The sequence below is a fragment of the Marmota monax genome, unplaced genomic scaffold (assembly GCF_021218885.2).
Source record: "Marmota monax isolate L192 unplaced genomic scaffold, Marmota_monax_Labrador192_F-V1.1 WCK01_AAM20220418_F8-fsc00051, whole genome shotgun sequence".
NCBI classification, from domain to species: domain Eukaryota; kingdom Metazoa; phylum Chordata; class Mammalia; order Rodentia; family Sciuridae; genus Marmota; species Marmota monax.
The window spans coordinates 16,046,127-16,061,115 of record NW_026695202.1 but is presented as its reverse complement, the minus strand read 5'-3'; the positions used below and the strand labels follow the sequence as shown (position 1 = coordinate 16,061,115).

Here is a 14,989-nt window from a genome sequence, read left to right as displayed (position 1 = left end):
CGTGTCGCCCACCTTGGGGCCTCAGTCTCCATATTTGAAAAACGAGGGGGACCAAGCTTGCTAATCTCTGAGGGCTTCTCATCACCACTTTACCCTGTGGGTTCCGTGCAGCCCCCCACCCTGGCCTCCTCCCCTCTCTGGGTCCCTGGTAGGACACCCGGTGAGCTCTGAGGACAGGACCCTCAGGCACACGTCCCCTATGGACAACGCTCCCCAGGTAGCCCTGTGGATACCAGGCACTGGTAAGGGCTCGGCTCGCCCCGGGGGGTGAAAAGCACAGGAGCCCAACACCAAAGAACACCAAGGCACGCAGGCATGCTGTGCAGGACGGGCGGGCGGGCGCCGAGACTTTATTAGGGTCCCGAGGGAGGGCGAGGAAAGCGACAAGAGGGAGACCCCGCGGCCGGCCGAAGCAAGTGCTCAGAGCTCTGCAGACACAAAGATGAAAAGCTTGGCCACAAAGGAGCTGACGGTGCCGTGGCGATGGAGGTCCATCTTGACGGTCAGGAGCAAGTCCCTGGGCTCGGGGACAGGCTTGGTGAGGGCCACCACCCCACTGTGGTGGCTCACCTTCCGGGTGGTGAAAAAGCCCTCCTCATTGCCGCTGGTGATGGCCAGCTGCATGCTGTCCCCGGGGACGGCATTGGAGGGGCCCATGCGGAAAACCACCGCGGGCACTTGGATGTTGGTGGGGAAAGAGAGGTGGTAGTAGGTTATTCTCAGAGGCAGCTTGGGGCACTCCTGGTTCTCATGGCAAGGCAAGCGCTCGCAGCGGCTGCAAGACAAGTGGGCAGAGAGACAAGAGGGTTAGGGCAAACTAGCAAGCAGGGGACAACAGAGTGGGCTCGCTGGGCGGGGCTCCCGCCGCCCCTCTGGCCCCTGTGGCCAATGCCAAGAGCACCTTCACTCACCTGGGGGAGGCGCGGGGACCTCTGGGCTGCTGACTCGGGCGCCAGCCTCTTTCAACACCCACAGGGGGTGTTGGTGGCTGGGGTCAAAAGCTGTGCCCAGGATGCAGTGTGTCCCCTTCTCAAGCAGAGCCCCACTCTGGGAGCGCGCAGCAGGCACACCCTGACCTGAGTGTCTTCCAGGCTCCTGGCCCCTCGCCCAGACAGTGGCCAAGGCCACACCGTCTCTTGAGTGGGTCTGAGAAGACCCCAGAAGACATTGTTTCACTGCTAGCAGTCAGGGCTGCTGCCATTTATCACGTGCTGGGCTATTCCTTGTGCACTCTCTAGTCTGGCCACTGTAAGTGCTCTTGATGGTGACCTGAGTACCATTTTTCAGAAGAGGAAACTGAGGTTCAGAGAGAAAGTGCCTTCCCAAGGTCACAGAGTGAGGAAGGGAGCCACATCTGTGTGCCCGCAGCAAGGTCAGCTCTCCATTCCTTGTCACTAAGCTGTGGGTTCCAGGTCCAGTTCCCTGTTTTGGTCCACACAACCAGCTCAGGATCAGAATGGAGGTAATAATTTCTTGTGAAAGGATAGAGACAGGCACTGTCTGTGACATGATGGGGACAGGTCCTAACTTTCTGTGACAGAATGGAGACAGGTTCCAACTTCCTATGACAGGATGGAGACAGGTCCTAAGTTTCTTTAAAAACATGGAGACAGGTCCTAACTTCCTGTAATGAGATGAAGAGAGGCATTAACTTCCTGTGACAAGATGAATACAGATCTTAACTTCCTATGGCAGGATGGAGACAGGCCCTAAGTTTCTTTAAAAACATGGAAACAGGTCCTCACTTCCTGTGACATAATGGTGTCTTGTCCTATGACAAATCCTATGACAAGAGTTGTGACTCTCTGTGGCTGGATGGAGACAGGTCCTAACTTCCTGTGACACAATGCAGACAAGTCCTTACTTCCTGTGGAGACAGGTCTTAATTTCCTATGGCAAAATGGAGATAGTTCTTAACTTCCTATGGCGTGATGGATACAGATTCCGACTTCTTTTAATTGTATGGAGATAGGTCCTAACTTCCTAAGATAGGTCCTAACTTGCTATGGCACGATGGAGAACAATTCTTATCTCCCTTTGATAAGATATAGAAGAGTCCAACTCTCTGTGGCAGGATGGAGACAGGTCCTGACTTCCTGTGACAAGATGGTGACAGGTCTTAACTTCCTGTGGTAGAATGGATACAGGTCTTAATATTCCTGTGACAATATGGAGACAGACCTTAACTTCCTGTTGTAGTATGGAGATGGGTCCTAATTTCCTGTGACAGAATGGCGACAGGTCCTGATTTTCCCTAACAAGATGGAGAGCAGTCTTAACTTCCTATGGCATGATGGAGAGAGTTCCTGACTTCCTGTAACTATATGGAGATCAGTCCTAACTTCCTGTGACATAATGGTGTCTTGTCCTTTTCTCCTATGACAAGAGTTATGACTTCCTGTGACTACATGGAGACAGGTCCTAACTTCCTGTGACTAAATGGCGACAGGTCCTAACTTCCTGTGACACAATGCAGACAAGTCCTAACTTCCTGTGACTCGATGGAGACAGGTCTGAACTTCCTGTGACAGGATGGAGACAGGATCTAGCTTCCTTTAGAAGGATGATCATAGATGCTATATTCCTGTGATGTGACGGTGACAGGAACTATCTTCTGTGTCCCATACTCCAGGCTCCTCACACTCAGAAGGCAGTCTGACCAGAAATTAGGAAGCGGAGCCATAGGGTGGAGCCCGATGGGACTTGACTGAGCACTTCCCAGAACGTTCTGCCATCTTGACTGTATTTGGATTCTCCATTCAGAGGCTTCCTCTCTCCTGGCTTTCATCACATCTCCCTTTTGGCTTTTCAAGTCATTGTGCCTCACCCGGTCACTTGGATCTACCTTACGTTTGGCACCTACTGTGAGGGGGTCTCTGCTTGCCTCCTGTTTCCAGGCTGTGCATCAGTGCAGATAGCCTTTGCTTTACTTGGCTATTTACCATTCTGGCTCTGAGAAAGGACAACCCCGGGAATGAACCCCATGGCACTGGACACGTGGGGATTAGGGACACTGGAGAGAGGAATTCTGCATGGGAAGAAGCAAAACAGATCTAGAGGTAGGAAAGGAAGCTGGTAAGGCCCTGCGAGGGGCAGCCACTTCTAGAGACACCCAGGTCCACACAGAATGGGAGTGCTCCACGGGACCTGAGAGAGCGCAGGGACAGAGCTTCGGAGGAGCTAGGAACGGGAAGGGTGGTGGAACCTGGCCAAGGTGCTTCCCTAAGGTGTCAGGAGCGTGCTGGGCACACCAGGGCCTTCCTCGCGCTAGCTCTCTTCGCGGTCTCCCAAGTCTACCAGTGGGAAGACAAAGTTCTTGTGTCTTGTCCAGACCCTGTGGTCTGTGATAAGTGGCAATTTTGAGCTTCAAAGTTAGCCATGTCCTCTGGACACCTTTACAAACACACGTACACACGGCACCTGGCGCCAACCCCAGCTCCTTCAGGAATGGCCTGGATGGGCCTGGTCAGCAGGGGGCACTAGAGTCCCCCTGGTGGGATGTCCTCTTTCTCACTTGTCGCAGGTTTCCTCCACTGACCAAGGATGGGGTTTTGGGTTGCCAGAGGGAAGCATTAACAAGGCGCGTGGGAGGTAAGAGACGCGAGGAGGGCACACTGCCCTGGTGCCGCTCCCTTGCCCATCGCTCACCAGAGAGCTGGACACTCCCTCCTCCCAGGTTCCCCACACCCGGCCCCTGCCGTTCACCAGACCCCCAGAGCCCTTCCTCCACGAGGTGTTTCTGGGCTGGCTTCTTGGGGGCTCTCAGCTTTATCTCCTGCGCCCAACCCAGGGCCAGCCGGTCATGGGCTTCGTAAATGCTCACAGATAACTTGCCCTTGATTTTCCTGGTCAGTTCCAACCTCAGGGCACTGTTCTGCTTTGTCACAAACTTACCGAAACAGCCCCAAAACATAACTACCACATCTGGCAAGCTGCCTGCCTGTCACACTCAGAATGGCCCTAAAACCTTGGTTGGCCAGTGTGCCCAGACTGGGGACAGGCCATTGTCACTGAATCTGTAAGGGAGCCCTGCCAAGCACTGGGGCCAGGCTTCTAGTTTCTAGTCTCCCTTGGCCTACCACGAATCCTGGTCACACCGGGCATTAGGGGGCGATGCACTCTGCTTTCCAGTTCAGCACATTTGATGGCGGCATCCCAAGTTCTGTGGAAAGTCCGGAACGCCACCGCAGACCGAGATTGAAGCTCTCCGGGGCCTTCCTCCTCCAGGGGCAGCCGTCCAGCGACCCCAGCCTGTCTGATGCTAGTGGCCAGCCCTGCTGACGTTTCCCTGAACTTATGTGCTTGTCAGGATCTGTCCAGGGCAGAGGGTCCATGGAGGGCTCTGCCTGCCTCCGTCCACCCCAGGCCTGAGCTGCTCACTGGCTCCCCTCCCCTAAGACACAGCACCAGAGGCCCCAAGACCCTGCACAGGCTTTCACAACCACCAAGGGCACACGGGAACATTCCCCACGGAAGGCTCTGGGGCAGCTTGGAACCCCTCTCGTGGGCACTGTGCAGGACCCTGACAGCCTGGACGGGTCCACCAGGCAACCTCTGTGGTGAGTGACCAGAGGGCTGAGACCCAGAGAGAGGGAGGCAGAGGGAGAGAGACCTGTGCTCACATCTTGCCCACGGAGGCCCCCGAAGGAGCCGCTCATGCTGAGCGTCCACTGGGGGAAGTCGGCCAGTGGCCCCTTCTAAGTGAGGCCCGTTCAGATTTAAAAGTTGCTTTCTAAAGGTCACATAAGTCCTTTACCAGTCTTGGCTTTTAGATGAGGAGGAAAGGGGCCAAGAGGTGAAGCCCCCAGCCTGAGGGGTAGCAGCGCTGGGGGAAGGCTGGACAGGACCACCAGCTTATGTCTCGTACAGTGGACCCTGGGGGCCAAGAATGCTCCTTCACGTCAGTGACTGGTCACCACAGCTCACACTACACTCCGTGGTCCCAAAGCAGCCTCCCAATGGGGTGGCAAGCAGGTCACAACCGCCTATGGCACGAATGGGGCATCCAGGCCGGTCCTGACTTCCACACCCGACACTGGGGTCCCCCCTGGCCTATAACTCCACAACAGGGGCCAACAGAGGAGAAAACTCTAACCAGAGATGCCCATGTGTGTGTGGCAGGGATGGCCCACACCACAGGGCCCCACGAGCCAGTGTCTGGTCTCCCCGGCTGAGAGCTGAGGGACCTTAGTGCAGCCCGTCACCCAGAGGGGCCGCGGCAGAGCGAAAGCCAGTTTTACTTGAAAGGGCCTCTGTCCCCTTACTTGGGGTACCCCGAGGAAAACACAGGGGTACTGACTCTTCCCTCCCTGCCTCTCCTTCTCGAGCACCCCCTGGGGGCTCATTACCTATGATCCCCGACTCTGACAAGCAGGCAAGCTTGAGGCCACGTTACAGATACAGAAAGGGCCCCACGTGGCCCAGAGACTGACCCAAGACCACAGCACTTGGAGGGTCAGGACCAGGAGAGGCTGAGGCGGAAGCTCACCCCCCTGTGTCCCAGCTCAGGGCCTGCCCTCTCCACGCAGCCCCTCAGATCTGGACGCCAGACCTGTAATGCCGAGTCTCTGGGATGAGAGGGGTGCGTCCCTGCACCTGCACACGCACCTACAGTGCAGGGAATAGGGTCTCCGTGGGTCACTGTCCTTCCAGGGGCCCGCACAGACCTGGATGCCAGAGGAAGGCCACTGAAGACTCGCCTTCCCTTCACCCAGCACTGCTGGCGGGGGTCGATGCAGGGGTGCCCACCTGCACCCCACTAGGGCCAGTGAACAAGCAGAGGGAGGCACTTCCCCACAATCATGGGTTACCTAGGGCGACCTGGAAGAGGACCCCACCACAGCATCTGGTAGGTTCCCAGGAGCCCAGGGACCGGCCCAGGCCAGCTGACCTGGAAGTGGCTGAGCCCAGTGAAGCGCACTCTGAAGCTATGATCTTTCCAGAAGGCACACAGCACGCCCCCAGCTCCAGTCCTTGCCAGGGAGGGGAGCAGCCCTGGGTCCCCCACCTTTCCCAGCTCTATCTTTCTCCTCAGCCTCTGAGCAGGCCACTGGGTGGCGCAGGTGGTGATAAGATGACAGTCACGGGGAGATGGGAGTCACTGAGCATCCTCCTCCCCCTCCCATCTTTACAGTGGGGGACCCAATCCCCGCCCTTTCTAGAGAGAATGTCAGGGTCCCCTTAAACAGCTCCCCCTGGTGCGGGGCAGGCTGCTGTGTCCACGGGATGGGAGACACCAGGCCCTGGCTGCCCACCCGCCCTGGGTGGAAACAGCCCAGCTCTCTGGCTGAACACCCGATTCACTGCCGCATGTCCCTGTGCTCCCCACCACTTGACTGGGCTCCCCTGACTTCACTAGCAGCTGGCTGACCCAGGCTGCCCCGGCCAGGTGGGGGCTGCCCCCCACTCTCTTGGAGCCTTGGTTTTGGTCCTTTGGCACTGGGGGTTGAACGGGGTGCTCCACCACTGAGCCACATCCCAGGCCTTTCATTTTGACCCAGGCCTTGCCAGATTGCCAAGGCTGACCTGAAGCTTGTGCTCCTCCTGCCAGCCTCTCGAGTCTCTGGGATCACAGGCGTGCACCACTGCACCTGCCTAAGCACGGGTGTTTCACACACACACCTAGAAGCCAGTGCAGGGGACAGGGCTTCTGTAGGTCACTGTCCTCACAAGTGCCTGCACAGAGTCAGCCCCACAGCAATGGCTTCCGCCAGCACCGAGGGTAGCGGTGGCTTCCACCGTGCACACCAACAGGGTGGAGGGTGACTCTGCCCCTTGCAGACAGTCTCAGTGAGCGAGGCCAACCTCAGGGTGGAGGGTGACTCTGCCCCTTGCAGACAGTCTCAGTGAGCGAGGCCAACCTGCCTGCCCTCAGCTTGGGTGACACCATGACCCCTGTGGGCACCTGCTCTTCTTTGGGTTTGGCGGCTCTGTGTGTGTTGGAAGTCCACACTGCAACCATGGCTGGCCTTCCTGAGTCCTCAGACTCAGACGCTGACACAGGCCTGGGACACGGTGAACTCACAACGAGAAGTGGCTGCTCAGCCTCGAAAGACGCACACGGACTTCTCAATGTCTCACAGAAGCGCTGCCACAGCCCGCCAGCCACCGCACAGCCCGCCAGCTACCACGTAGCCCACGCGCTCTGGGATGCCACCCACTTGCAAACCCCGGGTGGAGTGGCTTTCCCCTGGCAGGGCCCAGGAAGCACACAAGAGGCTGTGTTTTCAAGTGACAAAACACATGCTGGGTAGGCACAGCAGCTGGGGGAGTCCCAGGTGGGTGAGCGAGCACCCCAAGGCCACAGCCAAAAACCAGCACAGCCAGGCCTCAGCCACATGGAAGGCACTGGGGCCTGTGTATCGTCAAAGGAAGACACTGTCCCTTGAGCAGGAGGGGTGCAGGCCAAGAGCCAAGACAGGCCCAGGGTCAGGAGGTCGCAACTGGGAGCCCAGGTGCTGGGGGCCCAGGTGCTTTGCCAAGCGCCCGCCCCGGGCAGACAGGGCTCAGGAGCTCACACTCCCGGGCTGGCCCAGCCTGGAGCTTCCCTGAGGCTCATGACTCTGAATGACTCTCTGAGTAAAATCAGGGGTGATGGTGGTCCAGGCGAGAACCACAGCCTGGGGGTCCTCGTGACCCACCCCATGGACACGCTGGTGGCCAGGGATAGAGAGCGCTTACAATGACACATGGCCACACAGCCCAGGTCTAGGACGCAGAATCTTCCACACTGTTCCCACAAGCCACTCTGGCTTTCAGGGGGTCACACCATAACAACACCCAGCAAGTCACGCTGGGTCGTGACTTCCAACTGACAGTCATCACTACCAGCTCCACTGCCTCAGAGCCTGTTCCGACATCTGCACGTTACGAATGAGGAGACAGAGGCCCAGAGAGGTCGCCCACGGCTCACCCTAGGACGCCGGAGAGCTGAGGATCTGCCTGGTCCCGTGCACAGGCTCCACCAGAGGGCGGGCCCAGGACCCTTTGGTCTCTTGAGACCAGTGTCACCCGCCACTGGGGGTCTAAGAACCAGAATTCAGCTGATCCTCATGTCCCCGCTGGAGGGCACTGAGGTCGCGGCTCCTTGACCACCCACCTGGGCCACAAGAGGGGCCCCAGGAGGTCGACACAGACAGAGGACAGCAGGCCCCAGGGACTTACGTGTCTGCGGAGCGGCGGTAGTTCTCAGGGCACTCGAAGGCCAGGCAGCGGAAGCCTCCCTGGATGTTGAAGCAGGTCTCGTTGATGGAGCAGTTGTGGATGCCGGTCACACACTCGTCAATGTCTGCGGGAGACCCCGGGCAGCGCGGTCAAGGCAGAGGCCAGGGGAGCTGTCCCCACCCCAGAGGGAGGTGCCAGGCCTCCCACCAGCCAGGGCGGGACGGGCATCACACCACCCTCACCCTCTGCTGCAGCAGCACCTGGCACCAGCTCCTTCTTCTATGGGACACTTGGGGGGCTTTTGCTCATGCTCTCGGCCCCTGGGCGGAGGGGACCATAGGAGGGGGACAACTCAGGGCAGCGGTGCTGTGGCCATCTTGGCTTGGGAGAGCTCGCAGAGCTTGGGGCTGCCCAAGGTCACCCTGCTCTAAGTGGCAGAGCTGAGCTCAAACCAGGCAGGGGAGCGCCAGAGTCCAGCACTGACCCAGCCCTCTGCATGCCCTCACCTCACATGGGGCAAGTTACCTCCTAGGAGGGACAGGGCAGGGCCACCAGCCCATGAACAGACAGGACACCAGGCAAGGGGTTAGGGGCCCTGACGGCCCTGTGTCCTGGGGGTGTGACTGGTGGAGGGGACAGCTGGGACTCCTGCTGTGGGGCACCACCATGAGAGGCCCTGGGGTAGGGAGCCCCTGTTATCCCAGAGAAGCTGAATGTTGGGGCTCAGGGACGTCACAGAGCCTGGGAGGCAGCTGCTACAAGGTGCCAGGTGCCTGGCAAAAACGACATCCCCGATCAGCTCAGGAGTGTGGTTGTGCTGTGTCTGGGGGGACCCCAGGCTGCAGTGGAGCATCTGGCCAGGAGCCATAAAAGTGAAGGATCCCATCCAACCCCAGATGCACTAAGTAGTCCCTTGTGGGAAACGTGGGGCTCCTGCCCCCCTTTGGTGGGTCATCTTCATGACCAGACACCGGGCAGGGGGCTGGGCTCAGCTCCAGGGGCCGTTGCTGGGGGGCCCACGCACAAGCCAGGACAAACGCTCAGACACCCACGAGAGCTCGCTTAGCCCCTCTCAGTCATCAAATAGAAGGTCATGGATGCAGGGGTCCCAGCACCCGCAGAAACGGGCCAGAGCACAGAGTGGGCCCCACCAGCCCCCATTAGCCCATGCTGGAGCTGGCCCGGCCCACTAGACCCTCGAAGCCACCTGTCCACAGACACCGCACACACCTGACCACAGCTAGCACCTCGGGACAGAGGCCTCTGAGGCCTGTTTTGGCCCAGGCCTGGCCCACAGTGACCCAGTGAAAGGTGGCACCAGAAGCCTCAGGCTGCAGGCAGGGGCTGCGGGTGCTGACTGCCGGTTTCCAGCCTCCAGGGCCTCTTCCTAAAGCTGACAATCCCTATCCCAGTCTTCTGGGACGGCCGGGCAGAGTGGGAGGGCTGAGGACCCAAAGATGAGGGTGCTGGGGGCCCGGGTGTAGGAGACCAGGGAACCGGTTGACCCCAGAACACGCCCTCCCAGCACACCGCCTGTGCCGTGGCCTACAGGTTGGGGCAGGACAGCCCTCCAGCCCGGCCTTAGCACCCTGGTGTCACAGAGCCCAAGCACAGTCCTAGGACACTCTCACAGGCTCACCTTGGCAGTTGCGGCCGTTGGGGGCCAGCCTGTAGCCGGACGTGGGGCAGCTGCACTGGAAGCTTCCAGGTACGTTGATGCAGCGGTAGGAGCAGATGTGGCCCCCGGTGGGCAGGGCACACTCGTCGATGTCTGCAAGGGCAGAGCCACTCTCAGCATCCCAGGCCCGGCCATGGCCCCAACCCCAGGGGCCAGGCTGGGGTCCACAGGAGAGCAACACTGGGTGAGCTGCACAGAGGCCTCAGGGTGCTAGGGCTGGGGTGGCCTCAGAGACCATCAAGTCAGAACAGGAAACTGAGGCGCAGAGAGGGGATGCCTCAGATCCCAGGGCAAGTTCCCAATGTGCAGTGTGCAGGTAGGAAAGGGAAGAGGGGGTGGAGGACAATCAGAAGCACTTCCCATGAAAACACAGAGTGAGCTCCCCTCAGCCAAAAAGCTTGGGCCCCCAGCGTTTTAGATGTGCCTCCATATTACACAGTGGGCCACCTTGGGGTCAGAAGCCAAGTCTGAACATCGGGTTCACTTGTGTTACTTGTGCACCTGTACCCATAACCCAAGAGTAGTTTATACCAGGCCTCCAGCACACCTGCAGGCCATGCCCACCACCTGAGGCCATGGTGGACCTTTCCACATGGCACCAGGTCGGTGCTCAAGGAGCTTAGAATTCTGGGTGAGGGAGGCTCACCCTGGAGCAATGAGCCAGACAGTCGCCCTCAAGTCCCCGTGTGCTCGGGAGTCCTTGTCTGGATTGATGCTCCAACAGCCTGGCACGGGGACCAGCCCCTCGTGACAGAGCAGACTGTCAGGCCCCACGAGGGGGACAGAGCCAGGACTTCTAAGGGCTGTCGGTCTTCTGAGGGCTGCCAAGAGGGTGGTGGCCCCTGAGGCCCTCCTCACCTCTCAGCTAGGTGCCACCACCAAGCCTGTGACCTGCGGCTCACGGTCTCAGCACACGGACCCGTCACCCGCAGGGGCATTAGAGCACCATGGGGAGGGGTCTGCTGCCTCCTGCACCCCCACCCCCCACCCGGGAAGTGTCCGCAAGGAAACCTCAGACGGAGGGCGAGGAACGAAGCACACAGCCTCCCAGGTCCAGGGGAAGGGCCGCGGTGGATGGGGGAAGGCCGGGAGCTCTCCCCAGCAGGGGGGCACCCTCACCTTCGCAGGTGACCCCGTCCACGTCGCTGAGCTGGTAGCCGCGCCGGCAGTAGCACTGGTAAGAGCCGTAGACATTGGCACACTCCTGGCTGCAGGGACTGCTCTGACACTCGTTCACATCTGAAAGGACAGGTCCCGGTCACTGTCACCGCTCACGCCGTCACAGCCACCGCCCGACCCCTCTCCACCCCCCACACAGAAGCCAGGTCTCGGGCACATGGCCAGCAACCTGCCTGGGGTCACCCCACAGGAATAGGGAGAAGGGGAGAGAGGCCCCATGCCAGCCTCTCGTGGCAGTGAGCCTGGACCCTCATCTCTGCCACGCCCCAGTCAGGCCATCTCCCACCAGGACAACGGTGACAGCCCTGAGGGCCAGGCCCCATTGGGCACCAGAATCTGCTCTGGGTCTCCAGTGGGAACTTGAGCCTGTGCTCCTCCTCGCCTCCCGGATGTCATCCTAAACAGATAATGGCTCGTGGGACCCAGTCCATGGGACAAAACTGAGGCTCCAACGCTTTGAGCTCACGGAGTCACTCAGCGACTCTAAGGTATGGCTCAAGGGTCCCCTTTGCCTAGAGCAGAGATCAGTGGCCATGGTGACATGCAGCCCTCCGTGGGCTTGGTGAAGATTCACTGGAACACAGCCACCTCCTCTTACTCTGACCAATGGCTGTTTCTGTGCCGCTGCAGCAGTAGTGGGGTGGTGACGAGAGAGACTGTGGCCGGGAAGGCCTAACAGTCACCTGAGGGAGGAGCACTGCCCACCCCTGGCCCAGAAGGTGCCTCTCAGGTTGACTTCCTGCTACTTTGGGGCAGGGCGAGAGGGAATGTCCACTCACCTCTCACCTGGGCCTTCATCTTTGCAGCCCCCACTGCCCTCGGGGCCCCCGTCCACCTGTGCCCAGGGTGGTTTCCCACCGCACCCTAGACAGGCTTCCTGGTGCAGGAACCGGGTTCTTGCTCCATGCCTGGGCAAGGCACTTTATAAACGCTTAGAGAGGTGGCTCGGCAAGGCCGGCCGGGCCCTGCTCACATCCATAGTATTGTCTGGTAGCAAAGGTGTGGACGTCTGCTCTCCAGTGGCTGAGGAATGGCCAGGGGAAGCATGAGCCAGTAATCATCATGACAGCAGCAGCAGCCACAGAGGCAACACAGCAGTCTCCATGCGTCCAGCTCTTGGTCTTGTGCCTGTGATGAGCTCATCACGTGGTTCAACTCATTTCCCCCGGGAGACCCCCACAGTCAGGTCAGTCCTACTGTCCCTGTTCACAGAGGAGGATGCCAACCCAGAAATGTGAGCTACTTCCTCAAGGCCACACAAACATCAGGACTGGGATTTGAGCCCAGGCCTGAGAGAAGCCTGGCTCAGGAACCGTGTTCCAATGCACACGTGTGTTGGGTCCGGTTCCTGGGGACACGTCCCAGAACTCTCAGGGAAGCCCAAGACCCATGACCCCATCACACCACCCATGATGCAGTGTGAGAATCGTGCACCGGGGCAGATGCCCAGCCCCCTCCTTGGGCCGTGTCATTGGAAAGGGCACCTTTTTCTTTATGTGCAGCAATGGAGATAGAGCCCAGGGCCTCACGCGTGCCCGGCAAGTGCTCCCCACAGAGCCACCTCCCAGCCAGGGAGCCTCCTTAATTCAGACTTTGAACCTGCCATGCTCCAGAGAATCTTGCCCCCTGGGTCACTGCACTCAGAGCAGGGCACGGCGGGCACCGTGAGGCACTGGCAAAGCCCATCCAAAGCGTTCCCAGTCCCTGCATGAGATGTGACACCTTTAGAGCACCTACCATGGGCCAGGCCCTGGCATGGGGGCAGACAGCTCAGCAGCCAGGAGACGCTGTTTTCTGAGCACGCAGAAACGTGCTCAAACACGAGGGGCTCTGCCATCCCCACCTCAGCAGACTTGGCCAATTTTGGCACAGCTGCTACCAGAGCACCGCTGTGTCCCCACAGTGAAGACCCCACACCCCTTCCAAGCCCCTGCCTGGGAAAGCTCACGTTGCTGGAGGAATTTACTCTTCCAGCCAAAGCGCAGCAGCCGTGGCCCCACCTCCCCGTGCCTCCTTTCCCTTCAGAGAACCTTGCAACGTGAATCCTCTCTGCCCCTTAGATGCGGACCTTCCACGGCCCAGAAGCACCTGTTCAAGGACCCAGGAACCTTTCCCATGGACCCTCATCCTCAGGAAGGCTAAGACCTGCCTCCAGTCTGTAGGGGGGCGGGGGGGTCTGCACTCCACTGGGTGAGCAGCGGCAGCTGGCCAATCCCAGAGGGCACCATGAGACCCCCGCCCTCTTGCCCTTGGTGCCAAACTGTTTAAAAGCTTCTCCATCGGCCTCGTGGGCAGTCTGAATATGACCCATTCCAGGTCTCTACGCGGTGTCTGGCTTTTGCTCCTCTTTGGCATGTCAACCCATTTCCCCTGTGAGGTCAGTTGTCCCCAAGTCACCAAGCAGGGGCCCTTCGTCTCTACATCCCGTGCACACAGCCACATCCCGTGCACAATCTCCAAGAATGGAGGTTCCTGGAGGAACCGGAACCTGGTGGGAGCGTCCCCTAAGGAGCAAACCCCTCACAGGTGTCTCTCTGGCTCGCAAGCCATTTAGTGGGGAAACACAAACCAGCCTCCAGGGACCCTGTGGGAGGCGGCAGAGCTGGCCTCCGCCCACGCCCAAGCCCAAGCCCAAGCCCATTCGCACCTTCGCAGGAGCGGCCGTCCACCGAGAGCCGGAAGCCCACGGAGCAGCTGCAGTGGTAGGAGCCGGGAGTGTTCTCACACTTGTGGCCACACAGGCGCCCAGGGTAGCGCTGGCACTCGTTGATGTCTGGAAGAGAGGGGGGCAGCTCAGGGCACCGCCACCTGCAGAGGGCCACACTTCCCCCTCCTGCTAATGGCTGCAGTTCACGGCCCACCTGCTTCATCAGCTCTGATGACAGAGGCAAAGTGACTTGTCCCACATACAGAGCAGCACAGCAGCAAGGCCAGACCCCCCTGGCGTCCTGTGCCAAGCCCTGTGCTCCTGACATGGTGGCATATATGGACAGTGCCCTCCCACCAGCTCTCCACCCATGCCCACAGGGAGGATCCACTGGGATCTGGGATCCGGCAAAGGGGATGTGGCGGGGAAGCCCCTGGCAGCCCCCACTGAGCACCCTGGCTGGGGAGGAGCGGGGACTGACCCCACTCCTTGTCATCTTTGGCTCCTGCTGCCAGGGGCACCTGGGAAATCACTAGCACTTCTGCCACCTGCAGACCTGGGCTCAAGTCTCTCAGGACCTGGGGGTTGGAGTGTAGCAGAACACCCACCCTGCAGTGGGGACAAGCTCACAGTGCGAGGGCCCTGATGGAGGCCCACGGAGGGGTGGCTGCCGGGGAGCTAAGACGGGTATCCTGGTGGGGCCTTGGCTTGGGGACTCTGCCTGCACTTGGGGCTTTGGGAGAAGGATGGCACCGTGTCAGTCCAGCCAACAGAGACCGTGCCCTGTGTGGTGGCAGCTGGCTGGCCCCCCGAGGCTGGAAGGACACCCACGTACCCACACACGTCCTGCTGATGCCGTCAAAATAGTAACCAGCCTTGCACTCGCAGCGGAAGCTGCCGGGGGAGTTCACGCAGTGGTGCTCCTTGCCGCAGGGCATGGAGGGGAGTGAGCACTCGTCCACGTCTGCAAAGGAGGCAGAGATGCAGAGAAAGGCCTCAGCGGTCCCCAGGCCTGAGGCGCACTCAAGTGAACCCTGACACTCAGCACCACTCTGCTCTCCGGGCTGCGGCGCGGCCCACACAGCCCCAGCCATGGAGCCTGCGCTGGCCGACCCGAGTGAACCTCAGCAGGCAGAAGTGCCCAGTGAAAAAAGTAACAAAACCATGGAATTTGCAGGGAAATGGATGGCACTAGAGCAGATTATGCTAAGTGAAGCTAGCCAATCCCTAAAAAACAAATGCCGAATGTCTTCTTTGATATAAAGAGGGCAACTCAAAACAGAGCAGGGAGGAAGAGCATGAGGAGAAGATCAACATCTAAC

At 59.6% G+C, this 14,989-nt stretch overlaps 1 protein-coding gene across 2 annotated transcripts in view; it reads right to left on the bottom strand.

Annotated features, from left to right (window-relative positions):
* Positions 1 to 14,989, bottom strand: part of Fbln1 (fibulin 1) — a 67,517-nt gene that overhangs the window by 22,116 nt on the left and 30,412 nt on the right. Inside the window, exons 10-15 of one of the 2 annotated variants that reach the window (XM_046429384.2) lie at positions 14,503 to 14,631; positions 13,668 to 13,793; positions 10,961 to 11,080; positions 9,803 to 9,934; positions 8,164 to 8,287; positions 317 to 775 (exon numbers count right to left, since the gene is read on the bottom strand). In XM_046429384.2, coding sequence (XP_046285340.1) covers positions 421 to 775; positions 8,164 to 8,287; positions 9,803 to 9,934; positions 10,961 to 11,080; positions 13,668 to 13,793; positions 14,503 to 14,631 — 986 coding nt within the window. In that variant the 3' untranslated portion in view covers positions 317 to 420. Of the gene's footprint in view, positions 1 to 316; positions 776 to 8,163; positions 8,288 to 9,802; positions 9,935 to 10,960; positions 11,081 to 13,667; positions 13,794 to 14,502; positions 14,632 to 14,989 lie in introns of those variants that run through there. The other variant, XM_046429383.2, reaches the window with a different exon arrangement.